Source organism: Acomys russatus, chromosome 28, assembly GCF_903995435.1.
Source record: "Acomys russatus chromosome 28, mAcoRus1.1, whole genome shotgun sequence".
Classification (NCBI taxonomy): domain Eukaryota; kingdom Metazoa; phylum Chordata; class Mammalia; order Rodentia; family Muridae; genus Acomys; species Acomys russatus.
Window position 1 is genome coordinate 5273419 of NC_067164.1, and position 26023 is coordinate 5299441.

Genomic DNA, 26023 nt, shown 5'->3' on the forward strand with positions numbered 1-26023 from the left:
TATCCAAATCCTTGTCTGTCAGTGCTTTTTGTTTGTTTTTTGAGAGAGGGCTTCTCTGTGTTATCTTGGTTGTCCTGGACTCACTTTGTAGACCAGCCTGACCTTCAAATCATAGTGATCCACCTGCCTTTGCCTCCCAAGTGCTGGGATTAAAGGTGTGTGTATGTGTGTATATATATATATTATATTATATTATATTTGTGCAGGCATCCCCGTAATTGCCATTATTTCCGATAAATGTGTAATTACACAATTAGCCTTTTCAGAACTTGAAGCAGTTGCCCATTGAAACCCTGAGTATGAATCTGTGTACATACCTTTGTTTTCCAAATTCTGCAAAATGAAATACATCCATCTACCAGATTTAATTTCTTTTGGTACTCTTAGGGGTTTCTTCCAGCAGGTAATGGAGTTTGGTAATACAGAGAACATATAGGGCTTTAAAATATGTATATTTCTTTGTCTTGTTGTCAAGTGATAGAGAAATTTTTCTTTAAATCTTTACTGTTGACAGGGTGTTGATGTGAAAAGTTGAGGCTTCTAACACATTTCCTATTAGTAATTGGTCAGTTTCTTCCATTTCCTTACGCCAGTGGAACCGGCAAGCCTGTGTGAGACCGCATATGGGTAATATATAGTGGATAGTTTCTACTTTTGTTGGCCTGTTGCAACTCCACAGATAACAGTTAATTCAACATACCAGGAATAAATTCAACACTTCTACATGCAGACAACTCTGCGCATTGGGAGTCACTGATTATATTAAGAGACTCAGGAAAATCTAATAATACCATAAAGACTGCATACAGTTCTGAGTTTTGAACTGAGGTTTATGGGCTTTGGAACACCTTGCTTATTTTGTCTTGACTTACTACCTGCCTTTCCCAAGTTGGTTGCATCAGTATAGAATTTAAGTGCCTCAGGAATTGCTGTTCCTTACAACACGTGGAAGAACCCAATTAGTTCTTTTTATAAACTGCAAACATTTGCTTTTAGGATATTTGTTATTAATTCCTCCCAAGTAGTTACTACAAGCCCTTTGCCAATCTTCATTGATTACCCACAATGAGATAATGTTGGCATTAGTAAGAAGCACTACATTTTTTTTGAGGGGGGGTTGTTTTGGGTCTCTGTGTTAGCCCTGCCTGTCCTGGACTTACTGTTTAGACCAGGCTGGCCTCGAACTCCCAGTGATCCACCTGCCTCTGCCTCCTGGGTGCTGGGATTAAAGGCCCCGTGCCACCACATCCGGTGAGGTACTAAGATTTCATAAGTACTTAATCTTTTTTTTTTTTTTTTTTGGTTTTTCGAGAAACCCTCTCGTAAAACCAAAAAAAGGAGGAAAAGAAAAAGAAAATTTGAAAGTCATTAAGAGTTTACACCTGAAGCCTGGCATGGTAACGCAGGCCTTTAATCCCAGCTCTTGGGAGGCAGAGGCAGGAGGATCATTGTGAGTCTGAGGCCAGCCTGGTCTACAAAGTGAGTCCAAGACAGCCAAGGCTACACAGAAAAACCCTGTCTTAAAAAAACAAAAAATTTTTGCACCTGCTCTCTACGGATCTATCTTTCGTGGTCAAAATTTTAAAAAAAGTTTATACAGTGTTTTGGCTGCATGTGAGCCAGCAGGCCAGATGGCTGTGAGCCACCATGTGGTTGCTGAGAATTGAACTCAGAACCTTTGGAAGGACAGCCAGTGCTCTTAACCTCTGGGCCATCTCTCCAGCCTTTGTGGTTGATTTTTTTGTTGTTGTTGAATTATTATTGTTTTGTTTTTTGAGACAGGGTTTCTATATGTAACACCTCTGGCTGTCTTGGAACTTGCTCTGTAGTCCTGGCTGGCCTCATGGAGATCAGTCTACCTCTGCCTCCCAAGTGCTGGGGTTAAAGGCGTGCACCACCACGCCCGGCAAATTCTTTTTTTTTTTTTTTTTTTAAACAACAAACAGTGGAATTCCATGGGCTTGTAGACTGTAAGTCTTTACAAGAGCCTCCAGCTGCTCTTGTATCAGTTGTTGAAGTGTCTGCAATTTTTTTCTTTGTGTTGGGCCATTGCTCTTGCCACACAGGTCTGTTTGATACCCAGTTGATGGGGAGGGCTGTTGGTATTTCAGCAGTGGCCTCTTCTAAAGTTTGGAAACTTAATCCTGTGACACAGGACACAGGACACAGGACACAGTTTGTGATCTTCATTACACACACCAATACCTTCCCCGGGAGTCTCTACCATTTCACCCCATAACAATCGTTATCCCCTCCCTTGTGTCCTCCCATTCCTCCCTCCCTCCCATTTCCCCCTACTCCCTCCCCTATGACTGACTGAGAGGGATTTCCTTCCTCTGTATATGCTCATAGGGTATCAAATCTCTTCTTGGTAGCCTGCTATCTTTCCTCTGGGTGCCACCAGGCCTCCCCATCCAGGGGACATGGTCAAATGTGAGGCACCAGAGTACGTGTGAAAGTCATATCCCACTCTCCACTCAACTGTGGAGAATGTCCTGACCATTGGCTAGATCTAGGTAGGGGTTTAAAGTTTATGGCCTGTATTGTCCTTGGTTGGTGCCTTAGTTTGAGCGGGACTCCATCACCCATCATTGTCTGTCTCTGGGTTGCCGGAATATTAATTTGAGTATTCCATTGTTGTAAAAGATCCCTTCCCCATAAATTTATGGGTCTGTCAGCCCCAGAGAGTCTCAGCTTCCCTTTTTGCCCTTCTGATCCACACGTTTAATCCACAGGATACTTTGTCTTTTCTTTCTTTCCTTCCTTTTTTCTTTCCCTTTCTTTCTTTCTTTCTTTCTTTCTTTCTTTCTTTCTTTCTTTCTTTCTTTCTTTCTTTCTTTCTTTCTTTCTTTCTTTCTTTCTTAATACACATTTTATGCTTGCGTGCCAGAAGAGGGCACCAGATCTCATTATATATGGTTGTGAGATACCATGTGGTTGCTGGGAATTGAGCTCAAGATCTTTGGAAGAGCTGCCAATGCTCTTAACCTCTGAGCCATCTCTCCAGCCCTATTGAAAAAAATTTACCAATTCCTATAAAATGTATGAACTTGAAGCGGCCAGTCTGGATTTGTTTGCATTTACTGCAGCCAGAAAGTGCTTGTTCATGTCTCCAAGTGAAAGTGCTGTATTTCCTAGTTAGTGCACCTGCTCTTTTGAGCTCTGAAGTTGTTAACCTTACAATTTCTTGGAAGATGGTCATATCTACCACAATTAAAGCATGGGGGTATTTTGATATCTGAAACCTCTACCTATGGCATGTCTATGATATTGGCATCATGCTCCTGAAAGCCAGTATCAGTTGTGTCTCCAATCCATCTACAGCTGAGGCTCATGCCTTTAACGCTCTAATATATTCTCTCTCTCCCTCTCTTACCCTCTCCTTCCCTCCGTCTCTCCCTTTTCCCTTCTCTCTTCTCTCTTTTCTCTTTCTCTCCTCTCGTAGCCTAAACTGTCCCGGACTAACCTTGTAGACCAGGCTGGCCTCAAACTCAGTAATCTGCCTGCCTCTGCCTCCACCTCCCAAGTGCTGGGATTAGAGGCTTGTGCCACTGTGCTCAGCTCTTAAAAACAGAAATACAGGAAGAAGGACAGCAAAACCAGAAAATCCCCTGTGGGATCAGAGCAGGAGAGAACCTAGTGTCAGTATCCTCTATTTTGCTCTCATCCTGGAACAGTATTTTCTTTTCTTTTGTAACCTAGCATCTCTACGGCATTAGAAGCCAAGTTTCCCATAATGCCTAGCCTTGTCCAGGTGCCACTTGAAGGAGCTACTTTTAAACTATTTTATTTTGGTTGCTTTAATGCCTCTCTCTCTTCCAGTTCCCCAGCCCTAGGTAGGAGAGAAAGAATGTTAGTGAGGAGGTCAGCTGTAGACCTCTTTGCACTTAGTTCCAGCTGGTTAGGGTCTTCAGGAGCTCCAGCAGATCAGCCGCCGCCTTTCTGTCCCTCTCCTCCCAGTGTCCTCTCTCTGGCTCTGGTATTTAAACCTTTTCTGAATCCGCTGGCAAAGATCACTCCCCTCCCTGAGCTGTATGGGACTGTTATCAGCTATGATAAACTAAAAGCATCTCCGTGTTGCAAATAATTGAGACAGAGACCTATTGTTTTATTTAGGCACCCTTAAGCACAATAACTGAGCAGGTATGATTTCAACCAATTTCCTAAGCTTTTCTGACTACCTCCCAGCTGCACTCTCCAAGTTACTTGGCCGAAATGTCATGTTTCGGCTGGATCTGCTCCATCAGTCCACGTTCTTTCTCTCCAACTTCTCCTTCCTCCTCCTGAGACTCTAATCCTGGGAACTGAAGCTCCACCTACTTCTCTCCTGTCCAGTTAACAGGCTCTCCAGCCTTTTTATTTAACCAGTCAGAATATTGGGGAGCAAACTATACATAAGGACGACTATATGACAGTAGCAGTCTGGTTTCTATGAATCCTGATACCAGCCTGGTCTACAGAGCAAGTTCCAGGACAGCCAGAGCTATACAGAAACCCTGTCTTAAAAATAAAGGGCAGGATGTGGTGGTGCGTCCCTTTAATCCCAGCACTCCTGAGGCAGAGGCAGGCGGATGGCTGTGAATTCGAGGTCAGCCTGGTCTACACAGCCAGTCCAGGACTAAACAGAAACCCTGTCTCGAAAAACAAAACAAAAGAACAAAAACCAAACCAAACCAAAAAACCGGTGAGAAAGCATTCTGGAATGCAACTAGATTTGGGGGCCCAAAATTTAGCATTTGTATGCATATACTACTAGACTAACCCCCAACAAGGGCTGAAAAGAAAATGGTTAGTGTTCATGAACCTTGTGAATGAGGGTTGCCACTCCCTTAATGCAACAGTAGAGCCATATGTTAAAGAGGGCTTAGGTGGTCTCTGTAATGTAGAGGGAAGAGAGTTGAGAAACTGGTTTTTGTAAAGCATTGACGAGAAATGGCATTTATCTCAATGCAGTCAGTAGTCTTGAGACCTGACAGCATGAGAAACAAGAAGTATTTATAGATGAATTCATGACCTCCTGAATGACTTTATTGAAAAACAAAATGCAGTGTTTTCTCTCTTTCTTGGTAGAAGTAAGATATTACAAAGGACAAGAAACTGGTTGGGAGCTACAAAAGTAGAAACAGTCATTTTAAATCAGTTAAACTCAGAGTTTGGTTTCTGAGTTCCAGGTTTGTGGGGTGAGGTGGTCCATGCCTGTAATCCCAGCAAGCAGGAGGGTACATCAGGGGTGTGAAGCTGACTTGATCCTGGCTCTCTTAGTGGTGTGGTTCTTTGGGTTTTTGCATTTCACATTTCCAGTGCATCTGATTGGATCAGGACTGTTGGGAACCCAGCTTCATGTTGTGCTCTGTCCTTGGTACTTGGCAAGCTCTCTACAATAAGGAAGAGTTCCAGCAAGCAAGGAAGAAAGCACCAGCTAATTTGAAGTCATCTAAGGTGACAGAGTCTAGGACTTGCTTAGGTTTAAAGCTGTTTTGCCTTGGGTAGAATTTTATGAGATAGAAGTTGAAACACCAAGAAGAAAGTTAAGCAGCAGTAGCAGAATTTCTAAAGGCCCTGCCACCAAGCACGGTGACCTGAGTTAAGACACTGGGACTCAACATAGTAAGGGGGCTGACTTCTGCGAGTTGTCCCCTGACATCTACAGGTACACAGAAATAAAACGTGGAGGACGATGTAGGAGGGTACCCAACACTGGCCTCTGTCCTTCAGGTGTGTGCAGCCACAGGATATGCCACAGACATTAAGAGGAGGACGACGGGTGCTGGAGAGATGGTGCATCAGTTAAGAGCACTTGCTCTTGCAGAAGACACAGGTTCAATGCCCAGCACCCATGTGGCAAGTTCTCTTACGAACTCTGAGGTCACCAGACGTGTGGTAGACACTTATAGGCAAAACACTTTTTTGTTTTTCCGAGAAGACAGGGTTTCTCTGTGTAGCCTTGGCTGTTCTGGACTCACTTTGTAAGACCAGGTTGGCCTTGAACTCAAGTGATGGCTCTGCCTCTGCATCCCAAGTGCTGAGATTAAAGGCATGTGCTACCAGCCTGGCTTTTTTTTTTTTTTTTTTTTTTTTTTTTTTTTCTGAGAGAGTCAGTCTCACTATGTAGTTCTGACTGCCTTTGAGCTCTGCCTGCCTCTGCCTCCGTAGTGGTAGGATTAAAGATGTGCTACCGTACCCACCACAACAAATCTTAAAATCCTTAATACTTATATATAGCAGTTAAGAACACTTGCTACTCCAGAAGATTGCCCTTTGGTCCCCAGCATTGTAGCTGGGTGACACACATCCATCACTCTAAAACCAAGGGGTCTGTTCCATCTGCCCTCCACTGGCACTGTGTCATACACATGCATTCACAAACACAAAATGTTACCACCATGTAAGTGAAAAATACTGCTAATGGATACTAGAGCTAGATATTCTGAGCTGGCTTGAAGTGGGCTCCTTGGTTCCCTGCAAAGTTCCTTTCTCCTCGCTTGTTCTTTTTAAGTGTAACCGTACTTATTTATTATGCCTCTTTGTTCACCCGTGCACCACCAGCATGCCTGATACTCTCAGAAGCCAGCATTGGAGTTGGAATTAAATGGCCATGTGCCACATTGTGGGTGCTAGGAATTGAACTGGGATCCTTTGCAAGAACAGCAAAAGCTCTTAACCACGAAGCCATCTCTCAAGGACCCCCCCCACCCCCGGCTTGTTTATAAGTGGGAGTAATCTACATATACATAGGTGTGTAAGTAATATAACATATGTAAAGCACTTTATCTGGGATTAGGCATTGCACCTTTGCAGTTTGAGGCAGGCTGGCTTTGAACTTGTGATCCTCCTGCCTTTGCTTGTGAGGTGGCGGGCTGACTAACATGAATCACACTCGTGCCTGGCTTTAACATTGCACCTGTTGTTGCATCTGTCAGTGAAGACTATGAAGGCTGAATATATTCTTCCACCAGACTAACAACCCAGAAACTAAGCTCTAAGTTATTTAGGAAGTAGAAGGAAATTTTTGAGACACAGGGATCCAAGGTGTCCTGAGGAGAATGCGGCTGTATTTAGGAGTATTGACTTACCTGTGATATGAAAGGGAAAGTGAGGCACACACCCAGCGGGTGTTCAAACACCATGCCCCTCTCACTCAGGGCATCCTTGGGGCAGAGCTCGTGAAGAGAGACATTTAGAGCAGGCACCTGATAAGCACGTTCAGCAAACTGGCTGGATACAAAATTAACTAAAAAAAATCAGTAGCCTTCCTATATCAAATGACAATCATACAGAGGAAGAAATTAGGAAATCTACACCTTTCATGTTAGCCACAAGCAATTTAAAATATCTAGGAGTAACTCTAACCAAGCAAGTGAAGGACTTGTTTGAAAAAAACTTTAAGTCCCTGAAGAAAGAGATTGAAGGTGACTTGAGAAGATGGAGGGATCTCTCTTGTTCGTGGATGGGGAGAATTAACATAGTAAAAATGGCCATCTTACCAAAAGCAATTTACAGATTCACTGCAATCCCTATCAAAATACCTATACAATTATTTTTTAAAAATTTTTATTAATTTATTCTTGTTACATCTCAATGGTTATCCCATTCCTTGTATCCTCCCATTTTCCCTTTATTCCCCTCCCCACTGTTCTTGAGGGGGATTTCCTTGACCTGTATATGCTCATAGGATATCAAGTCTCTTCTTGGTCACACAATTATTTTTTAAAGACATTGAAAGGTCAATTCTCAACTTTATATGGAAAGACAAAAAAACCCAGAATAGCTAAAACAATCTTATACAATATAAGATCCTCAGGAGGAATCTCCATACCCGATCTCAAGCTGTACTATAGAGCAATAGTAATTAAAAAGCAGCATGGTACATTTAGAGCAGGCAGCCCTGCTGACCTAGCAGACCTAGTCTGCGGCTGTGTTTTTGACACTTAAGCATTATGCTTCGACAGATAATGCTGGGAGGACAGCAGCCAAGGAAGAATGAAGATGATTCTCTTGCTGTGACACAGTAGTCACACGGGAGAGAAACCATGGAAAACACCAGGAGAGTGTGCCTCTGCTTGAACACGGCTACCTGCTCAGTGAGAACAACTTGGCCACACTGCAGGAAGCCAGTGTCTGTCTCCAGCTCTTGAGGAATGTTTGATCAGGAAGGAGGCACACAGGATCACACCTGGTCTTGGCTTCTCCCTGGTCGACACAGGAATTGAGTATGACAAAGTTGTGGGGGTTGGCAGCATTTGGCATTCAGGATGAGTTTAAAACCCAGGTCCTGTATGTCTCCCCGGCTGTAATAAAACACCACGACCGAGCCAACTTAGAGAAGGGGTTTCCTGGCCTTGCGGTTCCAGAGGAGTACGAGTCTGTCACCATAGCAGAAAGGAAGAGTGACAGCAGGCTCTCCGCACGGCCGCCGGCGGCGGGAACAGTAGGAGCTCACATCTCAGAGCACAAGCAGAAAACAGCAAACTTGAAATGCTGAGTCTTTCCGCTCTCAAAACCTCTGTGAAGCTCTTCCTTCAGCAAGGTTGCTCCAAAGCCTCCCCAGATAGCCACCAACTGGACCAAGCATTCAAATGCCACACACTTGGGAAGTGGGGAGATCTTTTTTCTTTTTCCTTTTCTCTGCATCCTAAGTGCTGGGATTAAAGCCTGTGCCACCACATCTGACTAGGGGTGACATCTTAATCGAATCACCACAGTCCGCAAACTACATCTAACTATGGATAAGGTCTTTTGAAGGTGAACCCCAAAACATCTCAGATATTTTTACTTTTTTCTTTTTATTTTTTTTTCTTGAGACAGGGTTTCTCTGTGTTATCTTTGCTGTCCTGGACTCCCTTTGTAGACCAGGCTGTCCTTGAACTCACAGAGATCCACCTGCCTCTGTCTCCCAAGTGCTGGGAGTAAAGGTATGTGCCACCATGCCCAGCTCTGTTGTTTTTTTTATAACATAATTTAACGTGCTGGCTCATGCCTGTAATCTCAGCAGTAGAAAAAGAAAGGAGTATCAGAAATTGAGGCGAGCCAGGTCTACATGAGATCCTATCTGTAAATAAATAAAGCCTAAATTATATTTTTAGTTTTCCCTCTTTAAAAAAAGAATAGTAAAAGAAGGCCAGCCAGAGTGGTGCATGCTTTTAATCCCAGCACTCAGGGAGGCAGAAGCAGGAGGATCTCTGTGAGTTTGAGACCAGCTTGGTCTACAGAGTGAATTCCAGGATAGCCAGTATACAGAGAAAGCCTGTCTCAAAAAAGAAAAAAAAAACTTTTTAGCTTTTTTGAAACAGGGTCTCACTGGGTAGTCTGGCTACCCTCTAGAGGTGCGTTTGCAACACTGGGGGTAGTTTCTGATGGTGGCTAAGGCAAGGTTGCTCCTAGCACTGTTTCGCCAGACAAGGAATGGCAGACACACTGAAATCAGCTTTACAACCAAAGAACTGCCTTCACCAAATTACAGTAGAATTTACTTGACCAAAAAGACAGGTGTGGAGGTGCACACCTGTAAAGCCAGTTCAAAAGGCCTAGACAGGAGGATCTCATCGAGGCTAGCTAGCCTTGGTTCCATGAGACCTTGTTTCAAAACCACCATCACCATCTCCTTTCCAAGTCTCAAACTTGTCATTCTCCTGCCTCGGCCTTCCTAGTGTTGGGATAATAGGTGTTTGTCCCACGCTGGCTGAGAGTGTGAACTGCATTGGAGCTCCTACATGTTGGGAGTTTATCCCATGGGCATGCATCTCAGCACTAGGGTCTGGCCAGATTTCATAAGCATGTGAGTTATGCCTTATGCTTATTGTGCATAGAGAAGGTAGTCTTCATAAGTATAACAAAAGCCTTACTGACTTGTGAAGTAGCTTTGCACAGGTAAATGATAAGAGATAGTTTGCATTTTATCATATGCCAGGAAGAGTCTAGACCCTTTAAGATGTAGTTTAGGCTGACCTCAACCCTATGTAGGCCAGGATGATCTTGGATTTAAATTTCTGATTCTGCCTTTAATCCCAGCACTTGGGAGGCAGAGGCAGGCGGATTGCTGTGAGTTCGAGGCCAGCCTGGTCTACAAAGTGAGTCCAGGATGGCCAAGGCTACACAGAGAAACCCTGTCTCGAAAAACAAACAAAACAACTGCTTCTGATGCTGGGATGACAAGTGTATGGTACCATGCCTGCTTTACCTGTTGCAAGGAATGGAACCCAGGACTTCATACATGCTAGGCAAACACTCTACCAAATGAACTGCATTCCTAGCCCAGAGCCCATGGAGGTTTGCCGGCTGGCTTTGGCTTCCTGAGTATTAACACCGCAGGCGTGGGCTCTCATGTCTGGCTCACATACATTTAGGTTGTACACGATACATCTTTAACTTTTGCTCCAGTATCCACTCTCCCTTGCTGAAACTGCTAGCTGTTCCCGTTTCCTCCTATATGTCTCAGCTCCCTCATGGGTGTGGCCATGTGACTGCAGGATGGTGGTGGCAGCTAATATGTGGGACATCCCTTCCCCAATTTTGAATAGGGAAGTTGTTTGCTTTCCATATTTTGTTCCATTTCATGCTAGTTGGGAAAGGATGACAACTTGAGTTGCCATTAAAATCTGAAATGTTCATTTTTAAAAAATTAAATGGTTTTTTTTCCCCTTATTTTTGTGTGTATGGGTATTTTTGTCTGCATATGTCTGTGTACCACATGTGTGCCTGGTGCTTTCTGAGGCCATTGGACCTTGTAGGGAACAAAAGAAGTCCTGAGTCAATGTGTGTAGTTTGGTATGGCACAGCCACGTCAAGGACCCATGGGAGTGACAAAGCCTTTCTGTGGAGGCTTGGAGAGATGGCATATCCTTCTGTGTGCAGAAAACACTAGGCACTGCAGCTTCCTCCTCCAGGATGACTGCAGTGTGAGACTACTTTCCTATGGACCTCCTATGGAGACTAGACTCCCCCCAACCCCCACCCATGCTATACATAATAAAAAAAAAGCCCATGGAAATTCAGGTCGTGTTGGCCTGTGCTCCATCAGCGCAACGTAGACAAATTATAAGGGCTCTTCTGTACATGTATCTGTTCTTGTTTTTCATTCCTGGTTTCTAGGACCAAACTGTATGATGAGGCAGGTCCCCTGGCAGTGGGGTTGCAGACGGTTGTGAGCTGCCATGTTGGTGCAGGGAAATGAGGCTGGATCCTCTGAATGAACAGCAAGTACTCATAACAGCTGAGCTGTCTCTCTAGCCCCCTATTTTGGCTATGAGAGGTAGAGCCAAGCTGGTAGAAGGGCGTTACTAGGAATAAGCCTTTGAAAGTTACAGCCAAACTCCTGGTGTGGTGCTCTGGTTCTTGGTCCTCCAAGGTGTGAACGGCTGCCCTCTGGCATGTTCTGTCAGAGTCGACCTGCAGTGAAGTTTCTGGGACCAGAAGCTAAATAAATCTTTCCTCCTAAAACAACAACAACAAAACCCCAAAAAACAAAACAAAAAAAACTTTCCTCCTATAGTTTTTGTTGCCTGTTTTTTTATTTTATTTATTTATTTATTTATTTTTATTAATTTATTCTTGTTACATCCCAATGTTTATCCCATCCCTTGTATCCTCCCATTCCTCCCTCCCCCCCCCCCCCCATTTCCCCATTATTCCCCTCCTCTATGACTGTTCCTGAGGGGGATTACCTCCCCCTGTATATTCTCATAGGGTATCAAGTCTCTTCTTGGCAACCTGCTGTCCTTCCTCTGAGTGCCACCAGGTCTCCCCCTCCAGGGGACATGGTCAAATGTGAGGCACCAGAGTACTTGTTGCCTGTTTTGGTAACAGTGACTGTGAAAGGAACTAATAGAGTGAGCATGTTTTAGCAGCTTGCTAAATGGAAGGCAGCCACTGTATTCTGGGGGATGAGGCTATTTTGTCCATGTCAGTTACTAGGTTGCTTTGTCAACCATCAACTCCAAATAAAAAAAATGAGGCCTGATCTCCAGGGAAATCTAAAGCAAGTAATAAGTCTCGTATGTGCACTTGGGCCACAGATATGTATATACTAAGAAAAAGTGATTTTTATTATAAGCAATATAAGATAGCCTCAAAAGTAGTTTAAAAAGTTTACTTTTAAGATCTTTAAAAATGCTGGGTGTGGTGGTACATGCCTTTAATCCCAGCACTTGGGAAACAGAGGCAGGTGGATCGCTGTGAGTTGAAGGCCAGCCTGGTCTACAAAGTGAGTCCAGGACAGCAGAGGCTACACAGAGAAACCCTGTTTTAAAACAACAACAACAACAACAACAACAACAACAACAACTACTTAAAAATAAGTGTTTGGGGACTAGAGAGATGGCTCAGAGGTTAAGAGCACTACCTGCTCTTCCAGAGGCCCTCAGTTCAATTCCCATCAACCACATGGTGGCTCACAGCCATCTATAATGTGGTCTGATGCCCTCTTCTGGCCTGCAGGTGTAGATGCAGGCAGAGCATTCATATACACAAAATAAATACATCTTTTAAAAAAAGTGTTGGTGTGTCTTTATTATTTTGTATTTTATACATTTTCAACATATTTCAATATACTGTTACTATCCAGTGTGAATCCAGATCTGCCTCACTTATCTATTTTTCTTCATCAGATTGTATACCAGGGATTGAGGCTTCTTGGTTCTATAGGCCACACTTTTCTTGATGCGTTGCCCTTTGATGTTAACAATATACGGCAAGACAGGGGGCTGGACAGTCAGAGCCGCTCCTTTGGGTGTGTAGCCGCGGAGATGCAGTGTGCCCTTAGAGTAAGGTGTCACTGCAACCCAACCTGAGACATTCAAGAGAACACAACACACTGTTACACATCATTTTAGTCAGGAAACTGAATCAAAGCAAACAAGACTGAGGGGGTGGCTCAGTAGGTGGTGCTTGTCATATAAGCTAGAACCTTAGTTCCCACATGACAGATGGGTTGTAGGGTATGACAGATGGCTCAGCAGTTAAGAGTGTATACTGCTCTTGAAGAGGGCCCAAACACACTGCGTGGCTCACAGCAGCATAGAACTTCAGCTCCAGTGGATCTGATGCCCTCTTCTGGCATCCTTCTGGTCCCTCTGTGGGGACCTGCCTTTCATCCCACCACTGAGAGGTAGAAGTAGGAGGCTCTCTGTGGGTTCAAAGTCAGCCTGGTCTACATAGTTTCCAGTCTAGCCAATCAGGAAATGCTTCCTGTGAAACTGCGCCTCAACAAACAACCTAGACATGGTGGAACACATCTGCATCCCCCAGTCCTCCTTCCAGGAGATGAGGAACAGAGAAAGGAGAATTGGCTAGAAGCTGGTGGACTAGCCGGCCTGGAATCTGAATAGAAGCCATTAAAATAAGTGATCCAGCCTCAACAAGTTGGAAGGTAAAAACCGACACACAGTAAATAAAGTCCTCAGAAACATTACAATGAAAAGTCATACAACAGATTTGTGAAAAGTACAAAGCCAATTTCAGAACAAGGTGTACTTTATAATTAAGAGCATGCTTCTATAAATATGTATTCAAGTTAGTAATCCTGTCTCAAAAAAAAAAAAAAAAACTTTTAGGCTGGGCAGTAGTGGCACACACCTTTAATCCCAGCACTCGGGAGGCAGGGTCAGGTAGATCTTTGTGAGTTAGATACCAGCCTGGTATACAAAATTGAGTCCAGAACACCCAGGGTGACACAGAGAAACCCTGTCTTTTTTTTTTTTTTTTTTTTTTGAGACAGGGTTTCTCTGTGTAGCCTTAGCTATTTTGGACTTGCTTTGTAGACTAGGCTGGCCTTGAACTCACAGTGATCCACCTGCCTCTGCCTCCTGAGTGCTGGGATCAAAGGTGTGTACTACCACGTTCAGCCAAGAAATCCTGTCTCCAAAACAAAACAAAACAAACCAACCAACCAAAAACACAACTCCCCCCCCCCCCCCCCTTTTTTATGTCTGTGTGTTCATGTCAGAGAGCTGGATCCCTGGCCCTGGAGTTATAGGTGGTTGTGAGTTTCCTGATGTGGGTGCTGGAAATAAACCTAGGTCCTTTGTATGAGCAGCCAATGTTCTTTTTAATTCCCCCTTCCTCCCCCCCCCCCCCCCCCCCCCCCACCCCCCCCACCCCCCCCCCCCACATCAAAGGTCTGCACCAACACACCCAGCTCCCAGCTTTTCATTTGTATACTTGACATTAGGCCAAAGACAGTTTTGCTGAGTCGGAGTCTCATGTAGAGCAGCCTGGCCTTGATCTCCAGCCTCTACCCTGCAAATGCTGGGATTTAGGCACATGCATGTACACCTACAGGCCAGAAGAGGGCATCGATCATATTATAGATGGTTGTGAGCTTTTTTATGTTTTTTGAGACAGTTTCTCTGTGTAGCCATGGCTGTCCTGGACTGACTTTGTAGCCCAGGCTGGTCTTGAACAGTGATCCACCTGCCTCTGCCTCCTTATGCCCTTTTTAAAAAAGAGGACATTGCTAGAGGCTGGAGAGATGGCTCAGAAGTTAAGAGCACTGTATGCTCTTCCAAAGGCCCTCAGTTCACTTCCCAGCAACCACATGGTGGCTCACAGCCATCTATAATGTGATCTGACGCCCTTTTCTGGTGTGCAGGTGTACATGAAAGCAGAGCACTGTATACATAATAAATAAATAAATCTTGGTGGGGGGGGAGAGGACATTAACAGGGCTGGGCAGTGGGGATGCATCCCTTTAATCTCAGTGCTGGAAGACAGAGGCTGAGTTCAAGGCCAGCCTGGGTCTACAGAGCGAGTTCCAGGACAGCCAGGCTACACAGAGAAAACCTGTCTCGAAAACCAAAACCAAACAATAACAACGATGTGTACAATACCTGCAGAGGAGAACTTGATATCAGCTACTGCTTCAGAGTCTCCACCTCCTTTTAATGTAATATCTTCAGCAACCAGTGGAGGAAACTGTGCCATTCGTTCTTTTCCACCCATTGGGACCTTCCAATAAATCAAGAAAGAGGTTCGGAATGTCCGATCAAATTCCCTGTAACTGGGGTTGGGAATGGTGGCTTACAGTTTGATTCCAGCACCCAGGAGGCAGAGGGAGGTGGATCTCTCTGTGAGTTCAAGACCAGCCTGTTCTGCACAGTTGAGTACTAAGCCAGTCATAGGTATATAGTAAGACCCTGTCTCAAAACAAAATTAACCCCAAAGCCCATCAGTTGTAGCTGGACTTGGTGATCAAAGCTGTAACCCTCAGAGAGAGGATAGGGGAAGGAGATTATCAGGCATTTGAGGCTAGCCTGGGGTACAGAATGAGACTTTTCCCTTTTTTATTTTGAAACAAGATCCAATGCTAGCTGGGCGTGGTGGCGCACGCCTTTAATCCCAGCACTCGGGAGGCAGAGGTAGGTGGATCGCTGTGAGTTCGAGGCCAGTCTGGTCTACAAAGTGAGTCCAGGATGGCCAAGGCTACACAGAGAAACCCTGTCTCAAAAAACCAAAAAAAAAAAAAAAAAAAAAAAAAAGATCCAATGCTACCTTCAAACATGCCGGGCAGTCAAGGATGGTCTTAAACTTCTGATTCTACTGCCTTTGCCTTCTACGTGTCTGTGCACCATGTGGGTGCAATGCCCAAGGGGGCCAGAAGGGGACCTCAGATCCCCTGGAACTGCAGTTACAGATGGTTGTTAGCCACCACGTGGGTGCTAGGAATTGAACTCAGGCTCTCTGGAAGAGCAGCTACCATTTTTAACTGCTGAGCCATCTCTCCAGCCCAAACAAAATTTAATATACCATGTGTATTGCTAGGGGTGCTTAGGGCCTGTCTTGCAGATGAGCTGGAAATAGACCTCAGACAACTGGGCCTGGTGAATTTCAGTGGGATGGTATGGGATGAACTGGGCTAGAGTAGGCTGGGCTATAAGTAAAGGCACTGTTTTAGACATTTTGTTCATTAAGTAAAGATGAGAACAATCAAAACATATTTATAGTCTAAAGGAGAAGGGAAAAGAGGAGAAAAAAAAGGGAGCCTGTAAAAATGAATGTCTGGGATTAGGAATGAGGTAGGAAAACTCTTCTGCTCAGACCAGTGATTCTCAATCACTACTGACAGTTTAGTTTGTCCGTCATTGTAAGTGGCTTGCCTGTCTGCTGCAGGATGGCTTAGCATCACTTGGACCCCCTCACCCCACAACTAGATACCAACAGTACCCCTCAATTGTGACAAAATCTGTAACTTCTTTTTGTTATGGAATTCAATATGTAGCCCAGGTTGGTCTCGAACTCACAGAGATCTACCTGCTTTGGCTTCCCAAACGCTGAGATGAAAGGTCTGTGCTATGACTGCCATGATTCCTCTCCAGCTTGTCCAATACAATTTTCTGCAGTAATGTTGCTATCAGGGACTAGAAAAAGTGGTCTGTGTGATTAAGGAGGCACATTTGAAATTTCATGTAATTCTAACTAGAGTACTCCATGTGGCTTGTGGCCACCATATTGGACTATGTACTGTAGAGAAAAACACTGCTGTGGCTTTTATTGGCTCAGACCAAGTCAACACCCCTTTTCCTGTGCAGCCTATTACCGCTTTATAACTAGAATGCTCAGAGAATGAGGTGACATAAGAGCTAGCTGATGTAAACTGATGGTTCTATCCAGCAGCCTTTATCACCTGGGGTATGGAACCATCCGAGGGCACAGCCACCCTAACCATGTAGCCATCAAGTTGCATTGCTTACCATCAGTAACTCGTGACCTGCATGTTTCTCATACAGAGCATCTGCCTTGTCCAAGGAAGTAATATTAACAGGAAGGAAGTTGGAAGCCACAACTGTAAACCACGCTGACTGATCTCCCTTAAGAAATGAAGAAAGAAGTTATTTTACAGAATAGGAAAACCTACACACTGTAATGTACAATCTAAAACAGAAATAAAAGCTGGGTGTCTGGTGCCTATCTTTAATCCCAGCAAGGGAGGGAGAGGCTGGAAGATTAGGAGTTCAAGACAACCTCAGCTACAACATTGAGTTTAAGGTTAACCGGAGATCCTGTCCCAAAGCAACAACACAAAAAAGAGGACAAATAGAAATCATGTCAAGTTTCCTTTCAACTGTAAGCAAATTATATATTAATGACCTAAAAAGGCATAGGACAGAAATAAAATATTTTAATTATTCCTGTAAAATACAAAACTAAGAGCTGGGCATGGTGGCACATGCCTTTAATCCCTGCACTTGGGAGGCAGAGGCAGGTCGATTGCTATGTGTTTGAGGCCAGCCTGGTCTACAGAGTGATTCCAGGACAGCAAAGGCTACACAGAGAAACTTTGTATCAAAAACCAAAACCAACCAATTAAACAAACAAAAAAAATACAAAACTAAAATGTCTACACACCTGAGATTAAAAACAAAACTGAAATGCATGGTGGTAAACCTGTAGGAGACTGAGGCAGGAAGATGCTGAATTCAAGGCCAACCTGGGCAGTATATGGAGACCCTGTCTTAAAAACCAAAGAAACGAGCAGCTCATGACGGGCTCAGCACACACAGCCTATCACAAGCCTGCCATGATGGTCTGATCCGGTGAAGGGCAGTCTCGGGTCTGACAGTCAAACCCACCTCTGCCAAGGTGCATGAAAAAAGGCCAAGGGAATGGGCAAATCAGACCAAAGTGCAAATGCAAGAGAAAAGGGGAGCAAAGGGCAAACAGGCTGAAGTGGCGGATCAGCAAACTACAGATCTCTGTGCAGAAAACAGACCGAAGAATAATCCAGCCTCTGTAGAAGAGGAAGCCAAGTCTGACCAGCTACCTGTTGGTGGGCCCGCCTCCCTTGTACAAGGCAAAGGGATATCTGTATCAACTGTTCTGTAAATGGGAGGTTTGGTTTTTTTGTTTTTGTAGTTTCAGAAACATTTTTAAAAAGGATGCGGGGGGTGGGGGGGGGAGAGGAGCGGGGACCACAGCTCATCCCATTTTTGAAAGTATAAAGGATTTCTTAAGAGGTAGAAATCGTCTGCTCGCTGTTGAGCAGGCTGTGACTGTCTCAGCTGACAGCACATGCCAAGGGGCGGGGCCAGTTTTATGCCCTACAATGAAGAGCACCCCAAGCTGGGCCTGGGACTCTCAGTCAGGCATGCGGGTCTGGAATATGCTCATCTGGTCTCGCAGTTCTACAACTGTTCCCTACAAACCAGCCGTAGGTCCTGGCCCCGTCAGGGCTGTCATCTTTGGCCATGGCAGCCCATTTTCCTAACAGCTGTGAAAATGTGCTGTGAAAGGTGGAAGTCCTGAGTGCGTACTGTTTATGGCATAAAACCAGGAGTCAGTTGAAGTAAGGGCTGTGAGCCTCTGTTATGTGAGGTCCAAAGGGCCTCCAGCCAAGTCTGAGGCTGGAACGTCATTGGAATAACTGTCTGAAAAGGAACTCAAAGCATGGCTCTTCAGAGTCTTGGTAACAGTTCCAGTTGTCCTGGAACTCACTCTGTAGACCAGGCTGGCCTTGAACTCACAGAGATCTGCATGCCTCTGCCTCCCAAGTGCTGGGATTAAAGGCGTGTGCTACCACGCCTGGCTAAAAGTATTTTTTTAAAAATTATTTTTTTTAGGGCCAGGCAGTGGTAAGCAGAGGCAAGTGGATCACTGTGAGTTCGAGGCCAGCCTGGTCTACAGAGTAAGTTCCAGGACAGGCAAGGCTACACAGAGAAACCCTGTCTCGAAGGAGTGGCTCAGCAGTTAAGAGCGCCTGTTGCTCCTGTAGAGGACATGGGTTTGACGCCTCGTACCCACATGTTGGCTCACTGCCAGCTGTACCTCCAGTTCCAGGGGCATTGATGTCATCTTCTGAAATTTTTTTGGTCACTAGGTATACACACGGTGCACATACATACATCCAGTTAAAAACACACATATACATAAAATAAATAAATCTTAAAACAACTTTTAGATTTATTGTTGTTTTCATTGTGTGTGTATCTGTGTGGGGCTAAGTTCATATGAATGCAGGTGCCCACAGGTTGCTGAATAGGTGGATCCCCAAGAGCTACAGCTGGAGTGGTGGTGTGCTGCCCAGTGGTGCTGGGGGCTGCACCGTGATCCTTTGACAGAGCACCAAGCACTCCTAACTGTTGAGCCATCTTCTCTGGGACCAATTTTACAGATTTTAACACAGTATTATTCAATTAGGCCTACGTCTTTCCAAGTTTTTGCTATAAAATTTTACGCACACAGCATTCCTAAAGTGCACTCTAATACTTTTTCATAGTCCAATAGTGTAGGTTTCCTTACCTGTAGGAAATCTATCCGAGCTATAGCACCCAGAAATAGAGCCATTCCTGGCCTGAGAATAAAGGTTCTTGGGATTATGGAATGTGTTGGTAACACAATATCAACTTCTTTTTCTGTTAGAAGATTTAAAATCTGTAAAGCAAATGACAAGATTTATTTAGAAGACTACTTTAGCTCAACATATTTTGTGATTTACTTACAAAATTACATACTGAAAAAAATGTTCCGACTTTACAGCAAACCAAATTATTTCATTAGCCACATATAAAACTTATATATTATCTCTAAATTAACTGTGATTCTGCTCATTTCACAGGTATTAAACAGTGACATAATAATTTCATAGGTGTATGAGACTTTTCTATGACAGCACTGTCTCCCAAATGTCAAAATTAGCATGTACCCCTGCTGGCTCACTAAGAATGAAAATGTATGCTCAAGGACCTCCTAGCTTTACAGTATGGACAATGTGACCCCAGAGTCTAAGGATTCAACATGGGAACATCAAATGCAAAATGGTTCCTATCTACAAACCCCAGCTCTGGAAGCCTGAGGCAGGAGGACTGTCACAGTTCTAGGCTAGCCTGAACCCAAGACCCTGCCTCAAAAAATAAAAATGCCCACCTTCTTCAAATGAAGCCAAAAAGCAAAGTGGTCGCTCTAGTTTAGGAACCAGTCTATAACTTAGAAGATCTCTTTCTCCTGAAAATAGTCAGAAAACTACTATCATGCATCTTGGCTTGAGGAGACCTGAGGTTTCTTGGTTTCTTAGATTTGTGTACGCCTGTATGTGGCTGCCTGCAGAGGCCAGGAAAAGGTATTAGATCCCTTGGAACTGTACATGAGGCTGTGAGCCACCTGTGGGAACTGCAAATTGGACTTGGCTCCTCTGAGAGCAACAATGTCTCCAACAGCAGACACCCTGAAACACCTCTCCAACCACAGGCCCAACGTTTTTTTTAAGAGACTGAAGGGGAAAAAAAAAAAAAAAAAAAAAAAGGATCTTAGGGTTTCTATCGCTCTGGCAAAACACCAGGACCAAAAAGCAAGGTGTTCCTCACCAGAGGTCCGGGCAGGAGCCCAGGCGGGAGCTGATGCAGAGGCCACAGAGATGCTTGCTGCTTTCTGGCTTGTTCAGCCTGCTTTATGGAATCCAGGACCACCTTCCCCAGGGATCACTACTGAGAAAATGCCTTACAGCTGGATCTCATAGAGGCATTTCCTCAACTGAGGCTCCTTTCTCTCTGATGACTCTAGCTGTGTCAAGCTGATATACAAAACCAGCCAGTACAGAAAGCGAGGGATTAACAGATTCTCGTAATATTTAAAAAAAAAAAAATCATTTAAAAATGAAATCACAGCAGCTAAGCTATGGAACCAACCTAGGTGTCTATCAACAGAGGAATGAATAAAGAAAATGGGTTTTATATACACCAGAAGTTTGAGTAGTCATAACAAATTTCCTACTTTTTTTTTTTTTGATAGAAAAATGGATGCAACTGGAATAAAATGTATTAAGCAAAATGCGTGCACCACCATCTTAGCTAAATATAGGCTTAATTTAATTAGACAAGCACTAAGTTACATGTGAGATGTTATAATCTGAGTAAAGGGGTGGGTAACGGCAGGATAGAAGGAGGTAACCCTACTCTGAAAATACGGTCCCTTGACCACCCAGAATTGAAAGTGTTTCAAGATCTGCCAGGGGAAATACATGCCATGTTTGTTCCACAGAGCTTTGAAGAGCAATGGGTACTACAAATTCCTGGGAGACTTGCGCGCAATGAAAAGAGCAGGCAAACAACAGCTGAACACCCCAGGAGTTCATGTGACATTGCTCCGATAAGTTGTCATAACTCACTTCAGTTTAAAATATGTGGCTTTATGATTGACACGTTTTCAAGGGAATTCCAGCATGTACTAGGAAGCTGGGTTGCAGTGTTTATAATCTGTAACTTGAAAATACAGGAACCTAAGCCGGGCGTGGTGGCGCACGCCTTTAATCCCAGCACTTGGGAGGCAGAGGCAGGCGGATCCTTTTGTGAGTTCGAGGCCAGCCTGGACTACAAAGCAAGTCCAGCACAGCTAAGGTTACACACAGAAACCCTGTCTCGGAAAACAAAACAAAACAACAAAAAAAGAACCTATACTACACCTCCCTTAGGTAAGAACCACAGTGCTAACTGTGGTTTGCCTATGGGAGTGTCAACTGAATGAATATAGAATTTGATGGCACATAGATTTACCACTGAACTGCTTTTATAAAGAAACCAGAAATGCAGCACACCTCTTTGCTTGTTTTCTGCCAGTTAAGAAAAAAAAATACTTCTACAATTAAAAGTAAACGTTTCTAAGAGAAACCAAATACATACACAGCTTTTTTTTGTAATTCCAGGGGTGTCATAAAACCAGCGGGCATCTCTCACATCCTCTGGGGTCAGCTCCACTTGTTTGGCACAATCGCGCACAGCTACGACAGGTTCATTTTCCGTGTCAAAGGCCAGCGAGTCGGCATCAAACTGAAAGGGAACCCCTTCCTTCTGTTCTCTGGAGAACAACCATGTTCTTCCAACTCTTCCTAGAACAAATTAAACTGGGGTTATCAGACTCTCCTGTAATACACTCGCTCTGTCTGGGTCATAAGAAAAAATTTGAGGTGTGTTTTCTGTACATAGCTCTGTTCCTTCCCCCCCCCCCCCCCCCGACAGGGGTTTCTCTGTGTAGCCTTGGCTGTCCTGGACTCACTTTGTAGACCAGACTGGCCTTGAACTCACAACGATCCACCTGTTTCTGCCTCTCGAGTGCTGGGATTAAAGGCGTGCGCCACCACCGCCTGGCTTCTGTACATAGTTCAAGACGGTGTTAAACTTGTGATTTTCTCTCAGCTTTTATAGTGATAGGAGACAGATCATACACACACACACACACACACACACACACACACACACGTACATACGCATACACACAGACACACACACGTATTTATTTTGGTTGTGGTTTGGATTTCAGAAAATATTTCATGTAGTCCAGGCTTACTTCAAAATCACTGTGGAATTGAGGTTTTTCTTAACTCTCCCAAGTGCTGTGATAACAGATATGTACCTGATATCCCTGAAGACCCACCCCCTCTGCAAAAGGGTCTCACTATGTAGCTTTGGCTGTTCTCTATGTAGACCAGGCTGGCCTCAAACTCACAGAGATCCACTTGCCTCTGCCTCCCAAGTGCTGGGACTAAAGGAGTGCACCACTAGGCTGGGCTCTGAAGACACTTTTTATGTCTGCCCTAAATAAGCCACTAAAACTGAGACTGTGGCTATGATGATATTTTTGTCTTCATTAGAAGATAATGTGAGTCAACTGTGTTTCAGGCTATGTATATTCAGTCAGGTGGTGTTAAAAATCCCATTATTCCCCCTTTAATGAAATCAGAAGACAGTTACGAAGGAGGCAGACAACCTAGTCAAAGACATTTACTGCCTTTGCTAGTTTGGGTTTCCAAACAATAGTAACCTTTCCTACAAAAAGCCTTTATTGCAGAATAGGGAAGGAAGTCTCTTCTTGCAAAAGTGGCTAGCCCCAGTGTCTGTGTGCATGGTCCTAAACAACCGTACCACAGAACCAGTGTGAGTCTTCCTGAGGAGGAAGGATGCATACCTACTACGTAACCATGCTTTTTCAGTTGACTGAGCTGACGTTTTTCCTGCTCACTGAGATCTTCTTCGGCTTTGGTTGCATCTTCTTTAAGCCTCTTTTGTCTTTTGAACATTCTGTAAGGAGTTGGGTTGCAAATAGGAAACTTCAGGAGGTTTAATGTAGTACCTGAAATACCAAAAGAGCAAGTTTTCAAAAAAAAGCATGAGAGAGGAAAACCAAACATTTCTGATTTACTTACCTTAACCTTCATGACAACAGCTATATAATTATTCCACCCCCCTTTAAAATGTAATATGCCTAGTGACGGCTTCACAGGCTAACTCAGAATCTAGATACAAAATATGCAAGTCTATTTTACCCCTGCTTCACCATTTATCCTCTATACCAGTGGTTCTCAACCTTCCTAATGCTACAGACCTTTACTTAATACTTCGTCATGTTGTGGTGACCCCCAACCATAAAATTATTTCCATTGCTACTTCATAATTACAATTTTGCTACTGTTATAAATCATAATGTAAGTATCTGTGTTTTCTGATGATCTTAGGCCATCCCTGTGAAAGGGTCATTTTCTTTCCCTATTTCCAAAGAGGTCGTGGCCCACAGGTTAAATACCACTGCTCACCTATAATCCCAGCATTTGGGGAGGCAGAAGCAGGTAGATATGTCCATGAGTTCGAGGCCAGCTTGGTCTACAAAGCAAGTCCAAGACAGCCAAGGATGTACAGAGAAACCCTGTCTTTTCTCTTTTTAAAAAAGATTTATTTATTATGTATAGTGCTGTGCCTGCATGTACCGCTGCAGGCCAGAAGAGGGCATCAGATCACATTATAGATGGTTGTGAGCCACTATGTGGTTGCTGGGAATTGAACTCAGGACCTCTGGAAGAGCAGTCAGTGTCCGTAACCTCTGAGCTCTCTCCAGCCCCAAGAAACCCTGTCTTGAAAAACCAACAAAACAAAACAAAACAAAGTGACCCACTGCTTTAGTACATCCAGAGTGATATGTCCATAGGCAGTTTTTAAGTATGCAGTGCCAAAGCGCAGCTAACAGAGGGAAACTCTGGCTTCAAGGGAACAATTTTCTGTCAACCTAATTCCCAAGACTAAACGAGTACACAAGTTTCCCCCTCGATCCTCAGTTTCTTCCTCCAGACAGGCTCTTGCAACGCAGCCTCAGGCTCTGACTCGCCAGCAGTGTGATGACGGACAGCATCGCCATGCCAATCTACTAGTTTCCTTAACTCAGAACACTGCCGTTTCTTCTTGAGATATCTCCACACCAGACTGCATCAACTCCTTCATATGTATAGTCTAACAGCCCAAGAATAAATAAATTCAAGGGGTGAAGAATAAGACTGAGGGGTGAAGGGCCTTAAGAGTAAAAAGAAAACAGGGTGTGTTCGTTTGTTTTGTATAGACAGGGGTTTATGTATCTTTCCCACGATGGCCTCCAACTACGTAGCTGAGAATGGCTTTGGTCTCCTGATCCTCCTGCCTCCACCTCCTGGGTGCTGGGGATACAGGAGCTTGCCACCACACCTAGTTTATGCAGTGCTGTACACTACCTCTGGCTTCATGCATGCTAAGCAAGCACTTTAGCAACCAAGCTTTATCCGGGGCCCCTCTAGAAACATCTATCTCTATTAGAAAACCAAACATGCATCGAATTTGTAAACCCTAACCTGTCACAAGAGGTATGACCAAAGTGGGGAGAAAAAAATGTCAAGAGGCAGCTCCGGGGAGCTCAAGGTGGATATTTAAGGGAAGACGTACTAGGTGCCGGGGGTCAAGTCTAATTTCTCAAAATGGGGCCTCACCTGGCCAGGGGGAGATGGTGGCCCTGTCGATGGCTTCAGAGCCCTTGGCGGTGCAGTAATCAGACTCCAGGAGTGTGTTAAAGAGAGTGGACTTGCCGGCGTTCGTGGTGCCCACCAGGTAGACGTCGCCGCGGTAGCGCCAGGAGCGCTGAAGTGCAGAGATCAATTCTTCAACTCCGTAGCCCGTCTTGGCGCTGATCAGCCGCACGTCCTTGATCACAGTGCGGGGCCTGGCTGGCAGATTCCGATTTATTTTCTCGTCCTGTGGCTCATCTCCGGGAGGGTACTGTGGTCCTCGGTGGCCAGGGGCCACCATAAGCCCGGCGCGGATGCAGTCGTCCCACAGGCGTTTCCGCAGGCGCTGCAAGTAGCCGGGCGCGTCCTGGGGCAGCAGGTCCACTTTATTCCCGAGCACGAAGACCTGCTTAGGGCCCACCAGCTTGGGCAAGTCGGGCAGCAGGACATCCGGCAGGTCGAGCAGGTCCACCATATAGAGCACCAGAGCCGGCCCAGGCCGCCGCAGGGCGGTGCTCACCAGCTCCAGGTACTGCTCGCAGCTCACTTGCAGGCGCAGGGCACGTCGGTGGTGCACCAGCAGCCAGCAGCGTTGGCACACCATCCGCGCCGGGCCGCCGTCGGCCTGGGCAGCGCCGTGGAACTTCTCGTCCGGCAGGTAGCCGGGCAAGCCGGGGTGTTGGCAATGCAGCTCGGCCCCGCAGCCGGAGCAGTAGATGTCGCTGGGCGGCACCGGGGTGTCTGGAAGCTCCGGGACCGGCAGCGTCCGGAGGCTCGCCCGCAGCTTCTGCTGTAGCCGCTCTTCCCGCTCCTGCAACCTCTGTCGCTCCTCCTCCTGCTGCCGCTGCTGCAACTCCCGCAGTTCCCGCAACTGTTCCTCAGGGTCCTGCTCCAGGACGTACTCCGGGAACAGAAAGCGCTCCTCCGCGTCGAGGTCTTCTTCCTCACGATCGTCGGTCGCGGTTGAGCTAGGAGGAAGCCGGCGGCCCAGGGATGACGAGCGCTGGGAGAAGGTGGCCTCACACTTGCGCACTGGGAGCCACCGTGCTGGGCCATGGCACGCAGCGGCAGGCACGGGACCCCGCAGGAACCCGCACAGCAGCCTGCAGCCCAAGCGCGCGGGCAGCATGCGGACAGCGGGGGACGAGGGCGGAGCCTCGCGTGCGCACACGTGTTAGTGTCCTAGAAGCTTCTCTTGACACGGACCAGACGCAAGGGAACTGTCCAACGACGTTGACTAATCCTGGAATTCTCGCGATGAAAGCTCTGAGGCCCGAGAATTCGCTCAGCTTGTGCAAAGGCACGGGA

At 45.3% G+C, this 26023-nt stretch overlaps 1 protein-coding gene across 1 annotated transcript; it reads right to left on the reverse strand.

Moving 5' to 3' along the window:
• Positions 1-12495: 12495 nt before the first annotated feature.
• On the reverse strand, positions 12496-25859 carry Noa1 (nitric oxide associated 1). The gene is made up of 7 exons (XM_051170437.1): positions 24701-25859; positions 22882-23046; positions 21600-21805; positions 19228-19359; positions 16683-16799; positions 14823-14940; positions 12496-12781 (listed from the first exon to the last, which is right to left on the reverse strand). Exons 1-7 carry the CDS (start codon positions 25842-25844, stop codon positions 12582-12584), a joined length of 2082 nt encoding a protein of 693 aa, XP_051026394.1. The 5' UTR covers positions 25845-25859; the 3' UTR covers positions 12496-12581.
• Between the last annotated feature and the right edge of the window lie 164 nt (positions 25860-26023).

Bases quoted from the DNA above. Each gene is read 5' to 3' on its own strand.
- Noa1 (XM_051170437.1), bottom strand. From the start codon at position 25,844: ATGCTGCCCGCGCGCTTGGGCTGCAGGCTGCTGTGCGGGTTCCTGCGG. The intron at 23,047-24,700 runs GTGAGGCCCCAT...TTGGTATTTCAG, and splicing joins CACCATCTCCCCCTGGCCAG to GTACTACATTAAACCTCCTG. The intron at 14,941-16,682 runs GTAAGCAATGCA...ATTTATTGGAAG, and splicing joins CAGGTCACGAGTTACTGATG to GTCCCAATGGGTGGAAAAGA.